Genomic DNA, 15,818 nt, shown 5'->3' on the forward strand with positions numbered 1-15,818 from the left:
ACACACACACACACACCCCACAGCAAAACAAGACATGCACAGAATTTATGCAAAGAAACTAAAGTGTAACATTTATACACAGTATTCTACTAAATGTCATTTAATGTTTCTTTGGTGTATCTGAAAATGCACTAAACTATTATCTGTAGTTTTCTTATGGGAGAGTTTGCTGTAGCATATCTATTCATATTATCTCCAAGTCTGACGTTTTAAAGAATAAGAATGGTCTGCCTAGCAATATAAAGCGACTGTTGTTGTAATTTGGCGCTTCATGAATAAAACTGAATTGAATCTGACCTTTGTTTTAATCTCTTTTTGCTTTACCAGTTCTATGCAGACACATAGTATGCGCTAGCATAACTAGTATATCTGTGAAGGTTCTCAGTCATCCAGGTCGTCGTAGTCTTTGGAGCTCCTTAAACCATAACTAGTACATTTATTAAGAATGAGTATTTTTAGGAATGAAAGCTGCGTCCTTCAACAGTTACATGTAATTCTCAGTATTTTTTCATAATGCTGTGAGTTCATTTCAGCACTTTGTGTTTGCACATTTGTTAAACAGTAGGAAATTACCCAATCCTAAATGTATTAGTACACACAGTCATTGTTTATATAAAATCCAATATCTTAACACTGGCTAACATCACCACAATTGCGTAGTACTGAGCCCTTTTAAAAACAAAGTTTGAGCTTCATGATTTACATTATTTGTCGCAAATTAAAACTGCAGCGCTTTTTTTGACGTGGCTATTTGAAGTAGCAACACTGAATCCAAAAGTAGTTCTTTAACAGTGAATCTTCAAGCAAAGGCACCGCCTTCTCTTTCCTCTTCTCCATCTGACATGTTTCTGTTGGTGCTGAGCACGATGGTAGGAAATGCTCAGGTACTGGCCATCAGGTATACGCTATTTTCACGAGGCATTGTGGGATACTTTGATGGCATCATGAAGAGAAATCTGTCTTAAAATGGTTACGAATGCGTACAATATGATCCACAAGCATAAACTAAGACTTACAAATGTGTGCAGTGATTTGTGTGTAACTTTTGTGGACTCACTAATGCGCAAGACACAAATATGAAGCACGTGAAACTATTTTACAAATGTGTTTAAACCAAATCTGAATAAATACTGATTATTTTTCCACAACTTATTACGTTCAGCTCCTGTGTGGTCACATTGCTTTGTGTCTGTATGTGGAGCCGCACTTGTGAGTCTGCACAAGTCCCACAGAAATCGCTGATTTGTAAATCTTAGTTCACGCTTGTGGATCATATCACAACTTCGTAACACTTTCAAAGGTAACTTCTCTCCGTACTCCAGACAGCAAATGAGAAATTTACTGTACAGTCCAATATCCAGCAAGTAGTGAATGATTTTAGCCATAGCCCTAATTTTGATTTGAGTATTGCAGAACAACAGAAGTCCAAAATATTAAGATCATCATTTTGAGAACAGGAGTCCAAATTTCCACTGGCGTGACTTAAACAGTGATATATGGTGAATGGTGCTTTCTACCTCACTGCAAAATACATAGCTACAAGATTTATGAGCCTCTGTCATCTCTGAGGAAAAATAGGAAACAAAGCAAGCTTTAAGTAAAAATCTTAAATTGTTGAAAGCTGCCATTAAAATGTTGTTGAAAATGTTGTAATTCTAAGACAATATTACTGAAAACGTTTCAGTACACTTTGCTCTTTGTCATGTGGCAAAAGTCACGCTGTGTTTTATACGCAGCAAAAATGTATAAAAGGAAATGCAAGTCTAGTTTGATTCTTCCTTTAAATTCAGAATTGTGCCTTCAGCAGTGCATCATCTTTATGATGTTATGATATAAAATCAGGCCTCTGTAAAAACCACCGCTTCTCGACAACTCAACGTTTGGCCAATACTACAAATTTATCCTTCCTAGATTCTGAGCAGAAGCTGGTCCAGTTGATGCTCCGGTTTTTCAGCTATTTAACGACTAATGACCAACAGGACCAGACATTTCTCAAACACACTGCTGATATTTCAAATATTGGCTGCTGACCTGCTGACAATCAGGTTAGTTATATGATAAGAGCTACTGGCTTTTCTAAAAGAGTTAAAAAAATCTAATAGTTTGCCATTATATATTACAGCTACAATGCACCTTCTTCTTCCTACTTTACAATGTCAATAGCACAGTGGCAAGGAATAAACAAACTATATTAAAAAGTGACGCCAAAAACTCCTCCGTGTTCTCTCGAGTTTAACCCGTGCAAACATTTGATGTAATTCCAAATGTCCACAACTATAGCTTCAATGAAATTCAGGGTTCTTTTCCTATTTTGACTTTTGCATCTTGCTGGAATCGGACGGCTGGTAACAGTAAGCCGTTAAAATGACTACCTCCTATTTCTAACTATATACAAGTAGCTCAGTCTCTGGGAAATTTTGTATATGATACACTCCGGTTGTCCTTTGAGGTGCCAGTTTTATAAATATAAATAACCTATCCAATAAACCAGATTGAAAAGGCCAAAAGCAGTAGGAAAGAATATTCGTGAATAAGAATCGATCTTGGAAACTCGCACGTGCACCCTGTTTTCACGCCAGGCACCTGAACGGCAGTCGTCAAAGCAGCAGAAGAAGCTGGCACAGTCTTTTCCATCTAAACACTCATAAGCGTAATCATCCTCCCCGTGATAGGGTACAATGTTATTCATCTGCAACAGCGACGGGCCGGGCCGGATATTCACCATGCTTGATGCTTTCTGCTGTAGAGGGAACACACACAGTCATTTCCCCGTGTTAGTACTTGATGCTGTGGCTCTTTAATGAAGAAGGGATCAAATAAAAATCTGGTACCTGTGTGTTGCTGGCTTTAGACTTCTTTGTCTGCCTGTTGCTGGTGAAATAGTGCAGAGTGCCATACTCCATCAGAGCAGCAAAGGTGAAGATGAAGCAGACAGAGACAAAAAGGTCCATGGCGGTGATGTAGGAAACCTTTGGCAGGGACTTCCTGGAGATGGTACTGAGAGTCGTCATGGTAAGCACTGTGGTGATGCCTAAAAGGATTGAGACGAATTTAGTGGTAGAATATCAGTCCTACAAATATTCATGAACACATAAAAACAAGGTGGTTTCAATGTTGGACTTGTTTTTAGCTTGACTTGAACGGAAGAATTGCAGTAGTATAAGCAGCAGCACCTCGTAAGACTTAAAGACATAAAGGAAACTTCTACGTTGCAGAACAGACAAGTAATATTTTTAATGTGTATGCAACATCAGCCTTTACTTGGACATTGTTTCCTAACTTTGTCCAAAGTAAAACATAACAAATATTCATTTATTTGGTTAAATTACTTTTCGTTAGTCATCTAAATTATGACAGGATAAAGAAAAGGAAAAATAAAAACACATATATGTTATTCACCTAATTTATATGTAATAGCTGAGTGTTCAGTCACTATTGTGTCCTTTTACTATATCACTGTGAATGCTCCTGCTCACGAGCACATGGCACACATGATAAGAGACAGGGGAAGTGAAATAATATGAACTGAGTTTACCACAATGCTTCCAAAGTTTCTAAAGAATTAGCATAGCAAGAGTGGAAGCATACAAGACAGAAAGCTGATTCTGTTCAACATGAAGCAGCATTTTCAGTGGTTCCATCATGCATTCAATGACCGCAGGTCTTCCCAGCCTTAAAAAAGTAAATCTGCATAATTAACAAACTGGCACCAGTGACTAACACGTGACTAACACGTGACTAACACGGGCCATGAGGTCAGTTTCATGATCCTTAATATACAAATTGCCATAACCATTGATCAGTCTTTCCACATAAACGGCCTCCTTGTCTCCCTGCTCAGACCAGCAGGATGTGAAAGAGTCCAGTAAAAATACAAAATAGTACTTTTACTGGAGTATATTTTTACACTAGTACTTCTACTTAAGTACAGCATATGTGTACTTCTGCCATCTTCACCTGTTAATTCAATTCAATTCAATTTTATTTATATAGCTCCAAATCACAACAGCAGTCGCCTCAAGGCGATCTATAGATCAGTTTTTAAGTTTTGACTCTCATCGTCCACTGGAATATACATTGGGTGGGCGAACACCATCCCCATAGACGCAGTGAGCACAGAAGAAGGCATCATATCAAAAAGACCCAGAGGATAGAGTGTATGCTGTAACCGAACGACCTCTGGCTATGACACGACACAGAGCACGACCTCGTATGGCCGGGTCTATCAGTGATGAGGATGTGCTGGACAGGGACGCTGGTATGAGCAGTGATGAAACACTTACTCCACTGAAAAAGCAACGCAGTAAACAACTTTCAATTTAAGACTGGCTGATTGTGAAAAATAAGGTTACGTTTATTTATTGGGCAGAGAGTATGCAATCTTCCTTTTATAGTCCTGCATACCTTAAACCAGTAACACCATCACAGGGAGAATACTTAACCCTCAACTTTCAGATATCACAGACCATAATGTGTGCTTTATAATTTATAGTAAGAATAGTCAAAAGCTGATTGCAGCTCATTATATAGAAATATTTCAAAGATTAAAGGATATTACAGTAATTTACAGAAACATTTACAGCCTGATTTTATCTGTGCCTGAATTAAATGATCAAACCTAGAGATGTTCGTGCTGGGACGGCGTCCTTGTTAATCCAGAAGGAGACCCAGGATAAAACCACAATCATGCTGCAGGGGATGTAGGTCTGGATGGTGAAGTAACCCATTCTCCGACTCAGGTCAAAAAAGATTGTCATGATGACATATTCCCCTGAAAGTTTAATAAATGAAGGGCAAAAGCAAATTCACGTGACAATGTTGACTCTCTGCTTTCACAAAACAACGACAGCTTGTAGCATAAGATTAAAGTCAACTTTGATACTATGATAGTGAACTTGGTTACAGTCTCTAACCTGATTGCGTGTGTGCGACATCAGACGTGTTCCTCAACCCCACAAAGGCAAACTGGTAGAGTCTCCAGTACCGCTGGTCCGCCACCTCTACTGCTCGTCTCTGCCACCGATACATGATCTCGTTTTTAGGATAACCATCTACAGCCCAAACATAAACATACCTAAACATACATAACGGTGTTTTTGACAAGAAGCTCCACCTGAGGTGTGTATTAAAAAAAAGGAAAAGTCTTTATACATTCATCTGACTTCTATAATGTTTACATGTTCGAAGGTTTAAATGATTCAAAATGCACATTTAAGGATGTCGTTCTAATACTTCTAAGGTTATGGGTTACATGTTAACAAAGCTTAAGAAAGGCCTATGTTTAGGAAATACAATGGCTCCGATTAAGATAAAAGCAAATATCAACTTTTATTTGCATTGACATGCTCAGACTTCATTAACAAGATAAACAAAAAAGTATGAAAAGCTCTTTTTACACCAAATGTCTGTAATGCGTTTGTCCTTCTTCTAGCATGGAAGAAGCGAAACTACGAAGAAGATTGAGACAATAAGAGATGAGCAGCCAAAGCACAATGCAAGTGACAAATGAAGGATGAAACGGACAACGTGACAGCACAGAAAAAAGTGCATAATTCATTAAGTCTGTCCAAGACATGGGACTGTGTGGCTTCCTCTCTCTCCTGGTGAAGTAGATGATAGATTGGTACAAGCTTAAAGTAGCCAGCCTCAAGCAGATGGGGCAGTGGGCAAGGAGAGGGCGAATAAAGGCTTAGTCGGTATGATTTTCTGATAAATTACAGAAACTGCAGTTGAGATGACAGACTCAGCAATGAGAGGGGAATATGTTTGACCACCTACAGCTTGAAAACTCCAGTGGACACGAGTGCTCATCCATTGGAAAGTTATGCAGCTTAAGGTAACACTCCGCATTTATAGTCAACCTGACAGAAACAGAATTATGTCAGAAAAAAAAAAAATATATGTCGGAATTGTTTTTCCCTGCCTAATAGTATTAAAGTCACCGTATGTCTTGTCTTTATTTAAGAGCGTAAATACATAAAAAACTATCAGACGTTGACAAATTGGATTCACTTAAAAGAGAACTACATGACAAAAAGCAGATGTACACACTAAAGCTGCACAAATGACAAATACTTTCAAAGACGTTAGCAAACTGGCTACAAAACTGTCCTACCTTAATGTGTACATGACTCTCCCATTGCTCCACAACCTAAGGAGGCGGTTGGGAGTAGTGATCCAGTGGGCATTTGATTTTCGGGAATTCCGGAAGAATGTGTCAGGAATCCATATTTTGCCTACCATGTTACTGTTGAGCATGAGCAGCTTCATTGAGCTATTGAACTTCAGGCGGCTGTCATACCATGTCTGGGCAAAGAAGATGTCAATTGTGTATTCCTGCAACAGATGTTGGGAATCATGCAAACAAACCAGAACAATTTTTAAACAGTTACTAGAAGAATTTGCTTTTGCCACCTCTATAATGTGTTGCATATTTGACTCAGATGTTCTCTTATCACTTCTCTTTTTTCACTGAGATGTTATAAAAATGACACAAGTTTGTTCAAATGCCTTTGAATGACTTTGATGACACGTTGACCATAGAGAGTGAAATCAAATGATCAACATTCATTAAATAAGTGTTAAAACTGCTAAATAATTAAATCAATTACAATCTTAAATATTGAGATTTCCCCTTAATAAATTGTTGGCACTGTGAACCACGTTTCACTTTATTTAAACAGAGTTTTCAACAAGGAGGACTCTTCCTCAGTGGGTTGAAGTTGAAAGCCATGGAAAAATACTGTTAGGGGACTTCTTTGAAAGAGCATTCAAACTGTAGCATGAATACAAGTTGTCCAGATACTGTTCAGGTTTGTAAAGACATTCAGTAACCCTGGATAAAGAATCTAGAGATATGTTGAGAGGCAGGCTTACCATGTTGATAGGGTCCACTGGTCCAATGCTGTTGACATACACAGCTGTTTCAATCACTGTGGGCCTCACTGAAACACAACAGAGAGATATACTGCACATCACTGATTTGGAGGTGGGGGTGAAGTTATGTTTACTGAAAGCGTGGTCAGAATTGCAGAAATGATGGAAAATTATTTGACCTTTTCTAAGATGTGTCTTAATTTAACTCTAAACAGCAACTCTCGTGTTTGCATAAGATGGAAGATCAAAGATTCAATTCAATTTTATTTATATAGCACCAAATCACAACAACAGTGGCCTCGAGGCGCTTTATATTGTATAGAATAATACAATAATACTATTATTCTACTATTATTCCAAAATTGCCCTGAAGATCAACTCTGCACAACCTGACAGTGGAAGAGAGAAGCCAAAGGGGAGCTGATACTCACGACAGCACACAAGTTCATATGCTGAGCGACACTATTTGGCGAACTATATTCTTCACAGACTTTACTTATGTAACAGTAATGAGGTGACTCGTTACTCTTACTGAACTTTTAATTAAAAAAGAAAGAAAAAATATTTATCATTAAATCTGAATTCATAAGAGTCTATCTAAATACTTGTGGAAGCATGCAGTGCAGACTTAATCACTCTATAATTGCCATGGTTCTGGGTCTTGGATCCAGTGTTTCTGGACATTACTGCTTATTAAGAATATTCTATGTGATTCTGAGGTTCATGGCCTTCGGTTCTTAGTAATCTTAGAGTTCTTCCTCAGTCCTGTGTTTAGTCAGCCTTGTCTTCATGTTGTTTATCTCCTGTCTCCGTGTTTGATGTTCCCTTTCTGTCTTCTCAGTCAGTCATGTCTGTCTTTTCCCCCGGCTCTCACTGTCCTGCCTGTGTCTTAGTCTTTGTTTATCGTACTTCCTGTTTTATTTTGACAGTCTCTTGTCCTGTGTACACTGTATCCTGTTTTCTTCCCCCTGTCCTGTTGGTCTGTATCAACCCCAGCTCTGTTTCCACCTGTTGCCTCCTCTCATTATCCTGTGTGTATTTAAGTCCTCAGTCTCCTTCTGCTCGTTGTCATGTCGCCCTGTTTGTCGTGTGTTCCCATGTCTCCTGTGAACGCTGTATTTCCCCTCATAACCTCTGAGCCTCCTAGTTCTCTGTCACTAGTTCTCTAGTTTTTTGGTTGTTTCTGTTAGTCTTTTTGTATTTTTGTTTGTAGTATGGTGTTAGAGCAAATAAAGTTGCCTTCTTTAGTTACTCCCTTTGTTTCTAAGTGCATTTGGGTCCAAGCTCTGCCTGCCACACAGTGTCACATGACTTAATGTTGTAATATCTTTATCATACAATGAAAAGTCCCTTAAGATAACTATAATTGTGAATTTAGGTCAGCTAAATTGAAGTGATGTACCTCCAATGTCAGGCCGTAGTTTGTTGTCATAACCTTGCAGCAGTTTATTAAGGATCAGCGTTACATCGCTCTCATAGACCTTTGGTGATAACACCCAGGTCTTATTTATGGGTACATCTTCATAGTCCTCTTCGTCCTGTTTACTGGGTCCAATAGCTGAACTGTGGAGGAGAAAACATTGTGAAAATCAAACACACACACACACACACACACATATACTACCAGCAAAACATTTGGACACACCTTCTCCTTTATTGGTTGGTTCCTTATTTTTACCACTTTCTACATTGTAGGTACACACTGAGGACATTAAATATATGACACAAGATATAAGGAATGATGCAGCAAAGAAAAATGGATAAAAATGTCTTATGTTTCAGATTCCTGTAAGCAGCCGCCCTTTGCTTTGTTGACAGCGCTGCCAACCCTCAGCCTCTCAGTGAGCTTCATGATGTCGTCACCTGAGATGGTTTCACCTCACAGGTGTGCCTGTCAGGGTTTGTTTGTGGAAGGCTCTGCCTCCCATTCTACTTTTAACCCTAAGAAGCACAAGTAAGTCTGCAGTCTGGCAGCAAAATGCTCAATTGGGCTGTACTATCAGGTCTTCAAGATAAGATGGGGCCTGATTATTCAGTACCTTGTATGTGAGGAGCAGGATTTTAAATTTTATTCTGGATTTAATGTAGTATATTATAGGGGTATGGGAGAAATCTGCTCTCTTTCTAGTCCCTGTCAGGACTCTTGCTGCAGCATTTTGGATTAGCTGAAGGCTTTTCAGGGAGTTTTTAGGACTTCCTGATAATAATGAATTACAGTCGTCCAGCCTGGAAGTAATAAATCCATGAATAAATCCCCAGCAAACGGTATGGGGACTGTAATTAATTTTAGATCACTTTAATAGTTAATTGCATACTGAGCACTCAGAATAAAATAAGTACAAAAGTTGTTGAGAGTTGTTTGTGCAGACTTAGTGGAAGGCCAAGTGTAGGAACTTAGTACGTAGCCTGAAGCTGATGACTCGTGAGCTGGAGAGGAAATGGCGTGTCACAAATTTAGAGGATCATCGGTTAGCCTGGAGAAATAGTTTTGCTGCTTTATAAGAAAGCCCTCCGCAAAGCCAGAACATCTTACTATTCATCACTGATTGAAGACAATAAGAACATCATAATCATAACTGTAAGCTGTTGGAGTGGGAGGCTCAATATAACACAGTAGAGAAAAAAAAACTGGGTATTCAGTGGTCGGGGTCCTCCACTGTTACCTCCTGGTTACCCACACTTCACTCCAGTGGCCACACCACATGAAAGCTGCACCCAGATCATTCAGTGGTCTCTCTGAAGTACTCTTTCTGCAGTGATTTGGATTTACTGAAGGCTTTTAAAGTAGCCTAGAAATAATAACTGCATGAACTAGCTTTTCAGTATCACTCAGAGACAGAACGCTTCTCTTTTAGCAATATTAAGCAGATAAAAGGACAGGGGTGCAACGCAGTTGTTTATTGAGCAAAATCTCTCACAGGTTAGAGTAACGTTATAGAAACACTATTACAATTTTAGAGTAAAGCACAATTCCTGAGCTTCCACAGAACTGTTACACATATTTTTTGTTTGTTTCGTTATTTTCTCTGTTGCTTTTCAATCTTCAGTGCTCCCAGTTTGGGTGAGCCTGGGTCCACTAGAGTCTTCAATGATTCACACTCCAATGGATGCATCAAAGAGCAACTTGGGGTTTGTATCTTGTCCAAGGATATTTGGCATGCAGACTGGAGCAAACAGGGATTGATCCACCAACCTTCCGATTAGTAGGTGACCTGTTCTAATACCTGAGCAACAGCCACAAATATCCAGAATAAACAAATATCCAGGACGTCTGTCATCTCTGCTAAAATATTGCTAAAGTTGGACCTATCTCATTCAGGCTGCTGGGAAACATGACCATGCATTTGTTAATTCTAGGCTGGAATTCACAGAATCCCGACTATGGTTTCTTACAGACTGCTCCTTTTAAAAGACTTTTATTAGCAGGCTTTTCTAAAAGTTCCCTGAAAGTTCCCATTGTTGCAATTTCTGACCTTTTTCTTTCAAATAGGCTTTATAACACACGCTCACATCCACTCTCTTTATCACTCACAAACACACATGCACCCACACACCAACACACACACAGTGAAAATATATATTTGCTTGTGTACCTTCCTGTTTTGTCTTTCAGGTGTCGTGTATTGCTTGTGAGTGCTTTGTTACAGATCCAGATTGTCTGTTTGCTTCCTCCTGGATTTTCCCCCATCACCATTCTTTTCTCTCTTTCCTCTCTCCACTTTTTTCTCTTATCTTTTGCCAATCTGTTCTAGACCCACTGCCTGCTCCAGCATAATATCCACACAGACAATAATATGGATAATAACACAACCAAAACATTACCAAGAGGAGCCTACAGAGAGTCTACGTTGGCCCTGTTGGGAAATATGTTTGGCACAACAAAGCATTTAGACCATTAATCTGCTTGCTACAACTGCTGGACAGGACAGGTTAAAAAAAAGTTCCCTGAGAAGACTTCAGCTGATCCAAAACGAGTGAGAGTGGGATAGATATCCTTTTTTATTACTCTGTGTTAAATCCAGAATTGTTTGTAAAATGATTCTTCTCATATACAAAGTCCTGAATAATCAGGCCATATCACGTCTTAAAGACCTGTTAGTATTGCGTGCTAACAGTAAAGCATTTTGTTCTTAGACTTCAGGCTTATTTTTGGTTTGGTGAGTTTCCAAAAGTAGAATGTGAGGCAGAGCCTTCAGCTATCAGGCTCCTGTGGAATAAGCTCCGAGCTAGGATTTACCGGACACGCCCTCTCTACTTTTAAGAGAAGGCTTAAAACCTTCCTTTTAATAATACTTTTAACTATACTTATGGACCAAGCCTCATTTTTGTAGCTAAAGGCTTTAGGATGCTGGAGGACTTCCAATGATGCATTGAGCAGTTATTCAGTTCTCCACTCCCCTCTTTTGGCGTCTGCATTAATTTTAATCTTCTGTCTCTCTATGCTCTCGTTTCTTCTTTTCTCCTTCCTACCAAACCCCAACTAGTGAACCTGGGTCTGCTGCACATCAACTGATGAGTCTCTCTCAAATATTTGTTTTTACCTTACAAAGTCCTTAAAGTGACTGTTTCAGAGAACTGGTGCCAGGGTTGTGTTAATAAAGCTGAAGTTGATTCAGAGAGTCATGACATAATTTACACCTTGGTGACAGAAGTCCTGAGTATTAGAAGTCTTTTGCGTCAGTCCAAGAACTAAATAATCAGCTATGTGTTCACGAAGAGCCCCAGGATATTCTACTGATGTAACAAGACAGATAAAGCCTTATTACCTTCTCAGTAATAAACCTGTATGGAGGTCAAATAAAAATCTATTAGACGCGACTGAGAAAAACGCTGAAATGAAAGCCAAACTGTTTTGCTGACAAATAAGGATTATTTGCGCTGTGGTCTCCTCCAACACCACAGCTCAAATAGCATCCTGCTATAAAACCACCACAAGAAAAACGCAGCGGATTATGTCGAGGACAGAGCGCAGAGGCGGCGACATCTGCAGCCATTATCTCAATTCGTTTGTCGGTGTTAACTCGATCGAGACATTGCTGCTCATTTGCATCAACACACACTTACCAGACACCCAGAAACACGTAGAGCAGCCAGTGATACATGTCTTTGTCTTGCGCTTCTCTGAAAAGCAGGAGTTTTATCCTCTCCTCTGGAGCGAAGCACGCAGCGCTGTCCACGCCAAAAATGGAAATCGCGGAATTTCGTCAGGTCGCGTATAAATCCTACCGATGATGCTCAGTGTAGCGACGGAACAATGTGAGATGGGTCCATGATAAGTGTGGAGGGGGAGGAGGCTGCTGCCAAAGAGCTGACTCTGCTGTAGTTCATCTGCAGTGGTAGCAACAGTGTTCTGATAGATGCTGCGCTGATAGCCCAGCGGTGTCACGGAATCATCCGTCCTTTTGTATTAAATGATCTAAAACTTAACCGTTTTACCACAATGCCTCAAAGGACAGGTTTTGTTTTATTGTATTACACTACAAGTCACAATCAAGGCTTCAGTGCATGTTATTCTATACACTCGAAGCCTTTATCTGCCCACACACTCGTTCACAGACAGATGCATCCAATGCGTAATGAGCTTTAGTGGCTAGATCAAGGACATTTGGATGTGGGTGTAAAAACAGGGATCAAGCCATCACATGACTGGGTGACCTCCTCTGAACATCAGTCTTTCTGAAAGGAAGAAAACAGAGGTCATCGTGAAGATGTAGCCTGGTGCAGCGCAGTGCTGCTGTGCAATCAATCCATAATGTGCACGATCTGCTGTGCACAGCCTGTCCACCTGTCCGCTGGGAACAACCACAGGCCGTCAACCTTTGCTTGAACAGTTGATGAACTGATTCAGTGCTGTGTTGTTCATGAATGGAGTTTTAAGAAGGAAGGCAGTTGCATTAATTCCACTCTATACTCTTCAGGATTTCTCCGTTTGTCAGCAGGTCCTTGAAATATATATGCACTGTAAGAAGTCATCTATAGAATTTACCCAATAAATCCGAGATAACAATTTGCATTGACTTTTTGGAGTAGATTTAATTCAATATATTGTGTATAAAATACCTTCAATAAAAAGCTATGAAATAATTAAATTGGGTCAAATTTACCCCATATTTACGTATCTATTCAACAGCTACTTACTCATTGGAATTAGGTAAAATTATCTCTTGTTTGCTAGTTGGTAATACCTGATAATAACTAATAAAATTAAATTATTATTAATTGATAAACATTCATATAAGGTAAAATGTCCCCCCCCCCCCCCCCCCAAAAAAAAGACAGATGGTTCATCATCTCAATGTTTTTATTCCATAAAAACACAGAATAAAGTGCAACACAAGCAAGATTTCAAGTAATGAACCTGTTTTATAACTTCTAAACTAACAACTTTAAGGTGTGCTGCTTATGAAATCCATGAAGTGCTACAGAGAAAGTTACATTTTATTTAAGTAATTAACACATTTTGAACTCTTAAAGAAATATAACAAAAGGAAAGACACCCAGCTGAACTAAAACTGTTGTGAGCCGCCACCCTTATATCGCCTTTGAGCTTTTGGAGCCTTGACCTGACTTTTAAAAAATAACTGGAAAAAAAAGCTCTATGCTGCTAAAAAAAAAGAAAGAAAAATAAATATTTACAAAATTCTGCTTAAATATGTATTTTACCTGTGTGTGGCAGGGCGTGGTCTGCAGCACCGCTGCAGGGGAGGCGGACGCACCTGAGCGGCACCCGCAATCACGCGTCGCCGCCTTAAAGTCTGTGCTCTCTCTGCTGTTGTGTCGGGCTGTGAGCTGAAAAGCTGGTACAGTGGTGATGTGTCAGTCAGGAACAAACGGCTAGAGCCGGATCTTTGACGTGAACGACGCGAGCCGTTTTTTTTATTTTTCTTTCTTTCTCTCACCCTCTCTCTCTCACACACTTTTTTCACTTCACACGCGAGCCTTGTGTTTTGTGGTGGGAAGAGGGGGGAGGGGCGGTAGTTACACTGGCAGTAGCACAGGAACAGAGTGGGAGGGAGAGAGAGAGAAAGAGAGCACAAACAGACACAGTTGAAAGGTACAAATGTCCATGAAACGAATTCCAACGTGGTGCAGATGTGTGTCACAAGTTGATCTGGCTGTAGGCTGTGGCACTTGGCCAGAGTGGTTGACTCGACTCCATGTTAGTGCACAAAGTAAACTGCTCGCTTTAGTTGTGAAGCAAAAACGCTGAAACCGGAGAAATAAACCGTGCGAGGGGAACGATAACGACGACTAGAGTCTCCCGATCGTTTACTCTTGCTGTCCCGTGAACAACATCGGCGTGGTGTTACTTGTTTGCTGTTTTCGCGATCGCGTCGCGCATGAGGATATCACCAGGTAAACTCGCCACATTTTTAAACATTTTGTTGTTCAACAGCATCACGACAGACGGAGTGTGTTTGAGACAACCTCACAAGTGTCACAGATGACACATTTGGCGTTTTTTTGCTGGTTTGTCGGTAGCAGCTCCTGAAACGCAAGACTGCCACACATCTGTTCGACCAACGCCAGTTGATCTAAACGCCAGTAGATCTGGAACACCGGATTTGGTGTGTGGGAGTAATAGATAAATGAATGTATTTTTTAATTATTTGAACATATATGAGTGCTTGTGTATAAATACACAAACAATACACATATGCTTTCATGCTTTCAATTGTGTAATTTAAGTGATCTAGGTAGCTCTGTTTTGGAAGTTTAGTTCACGCTAGAAATGTGTTTTGGAGTTTGTATGTGCTTTGTCTCTAGGAGCCACCGCATATATTTATATATAAACATATTTAAATAAAATCACTTTTTTTACATTAGTAATTCCTTTTGTGCATAATTTTATATTATTGTTAATAATAAATTAATTAAAGCAACAAAACAACCTGAAGAGCCGGTTTGGGTCCTCAATGTTTGTAGGAGTTGATTTTGGCTCCGTACTGACAACTTTGGTTCTGTTGACTGAGATAGGTTCTCTTTTAGCGTGTTTTTTGTAAAGTTTATTCGTCTTTGAAAGGGCAGGAGGCGGCGGCACAGACTGCCTAAAGCTGGGGTCATTGCGCATTTTTGCTTCTCTACCGATGAAGGCCACAAATGCAGAGAATGGTGGAAATGACACACGATGGTCCTCTTTGTATTTAGAACCACAGTTCATCCATTTTTCTTGCATAGCATAGGGGAGTTTTTCCACCACTGGATTAATGCCTCTCGCTGTATCGAGGTAGAGTAGACCTGGAATGTAACTTTCACTCTTTGCAGCATCTATCTCTAGGAGCAGGTCCTGTAGTTCTCTCAACAGTTGTGGATCTTTGTATGAGATTTTGGGGAAATAGTCCAATCTGTCGAGCGGTGCGTTCTCTATAGCTTCGGGGGAGCCGTAGCACTCATTGGGATTCATGTTTGGCAAAGTAAAACTCGCACCGCAGCAAGAAATAACAATCCCCAGGCTCGAGCTATGTGCAGCTGTTCTTGCTGTCGAGATTGCTGACATTATCACAGAGGAAATTGATGTTCCCTTCCATTCTACAAGATTTTTCACAGACAGCAGAGTGGTACTTGGATACATACAGAATGAATCCAGACGATTCTACGTCTACGTATGCAATCGCGTCCAGAGGATTCGAAAATCGTCCAACCCAGAGCAGTGGAACTACGTTCCAACAGAGCTTAACCCGGCCGACATAGCTTCAAGATCAATCCCAGCTAGTGCACTCTCATCAAGTACATGGCTCAAAGGACCAGATTACCTACTGAGATCAACTCCTGAAGTGACTAAACATACCTTTGAACTAGTCAATCCTGAATCAGATCCTGAGATCCGTCCAACAGCGACATCACTTTCAACTAATGTCGCGGCTTCTTTCCTCGAAACGGGACGATTTGCGTCTTTCTCTACTTGAGGGTCACTGTTGAGAGCAATAGAAAGGCTCATTCAT

The 15,818-nt window shown here is 40.0% G+C and overlaps 1 protein-coding gene across 1 annotated transcript; it reads right to left on the reverse strand.

The window, feature by feature from the left end:
* Positions 1–12,195, reverse strand: gabrg1 (gamma-aminobutyric acid type A receptor subunit gamma1). Its single transcript, XM_085256893.1, has 9 exons — positions 11,941–12,195; positions 8,279–8,439; positions 6,877–6,944; positions 6,116–6,336; positions 5,779–5,861; positions 4,914–5,051; positions 4,619–4,771; positions 2,832–3,031; positions 1–2,740 (listed from the first exon to the last, which is right to left on the reverse strand). Exons 1-9 carry the CDS (start codon positions 11,976–11,978, stop codon positions 2,459–2,461), a joined length of 1,344 nt encoding a protein of 447 aa, XP_085113019.1. The 5' UTR covers positions 11,979–12,195; the 3' UTR covers positions 1–2,458.
* Between the last annotated feature and the right edge of the window lie 3,623 nt (positions 12,196–15,818).

This window comes from Mchenga conophoros, linkage group LG19 (assembly GCF_057382185.1).
Source record: "Mchenga conophoros isolate Kocher_MC1m ecotype Shallow Benthic linkage group LG19, M_conophoros_male_GT1.1, whole genome shotgun sequence".
NCBI lineage: Eukaryota > Metazoa > Chordata > Actinopteri > Cichliformes > Cichlidae > Mchenga > Mchenga conophoros.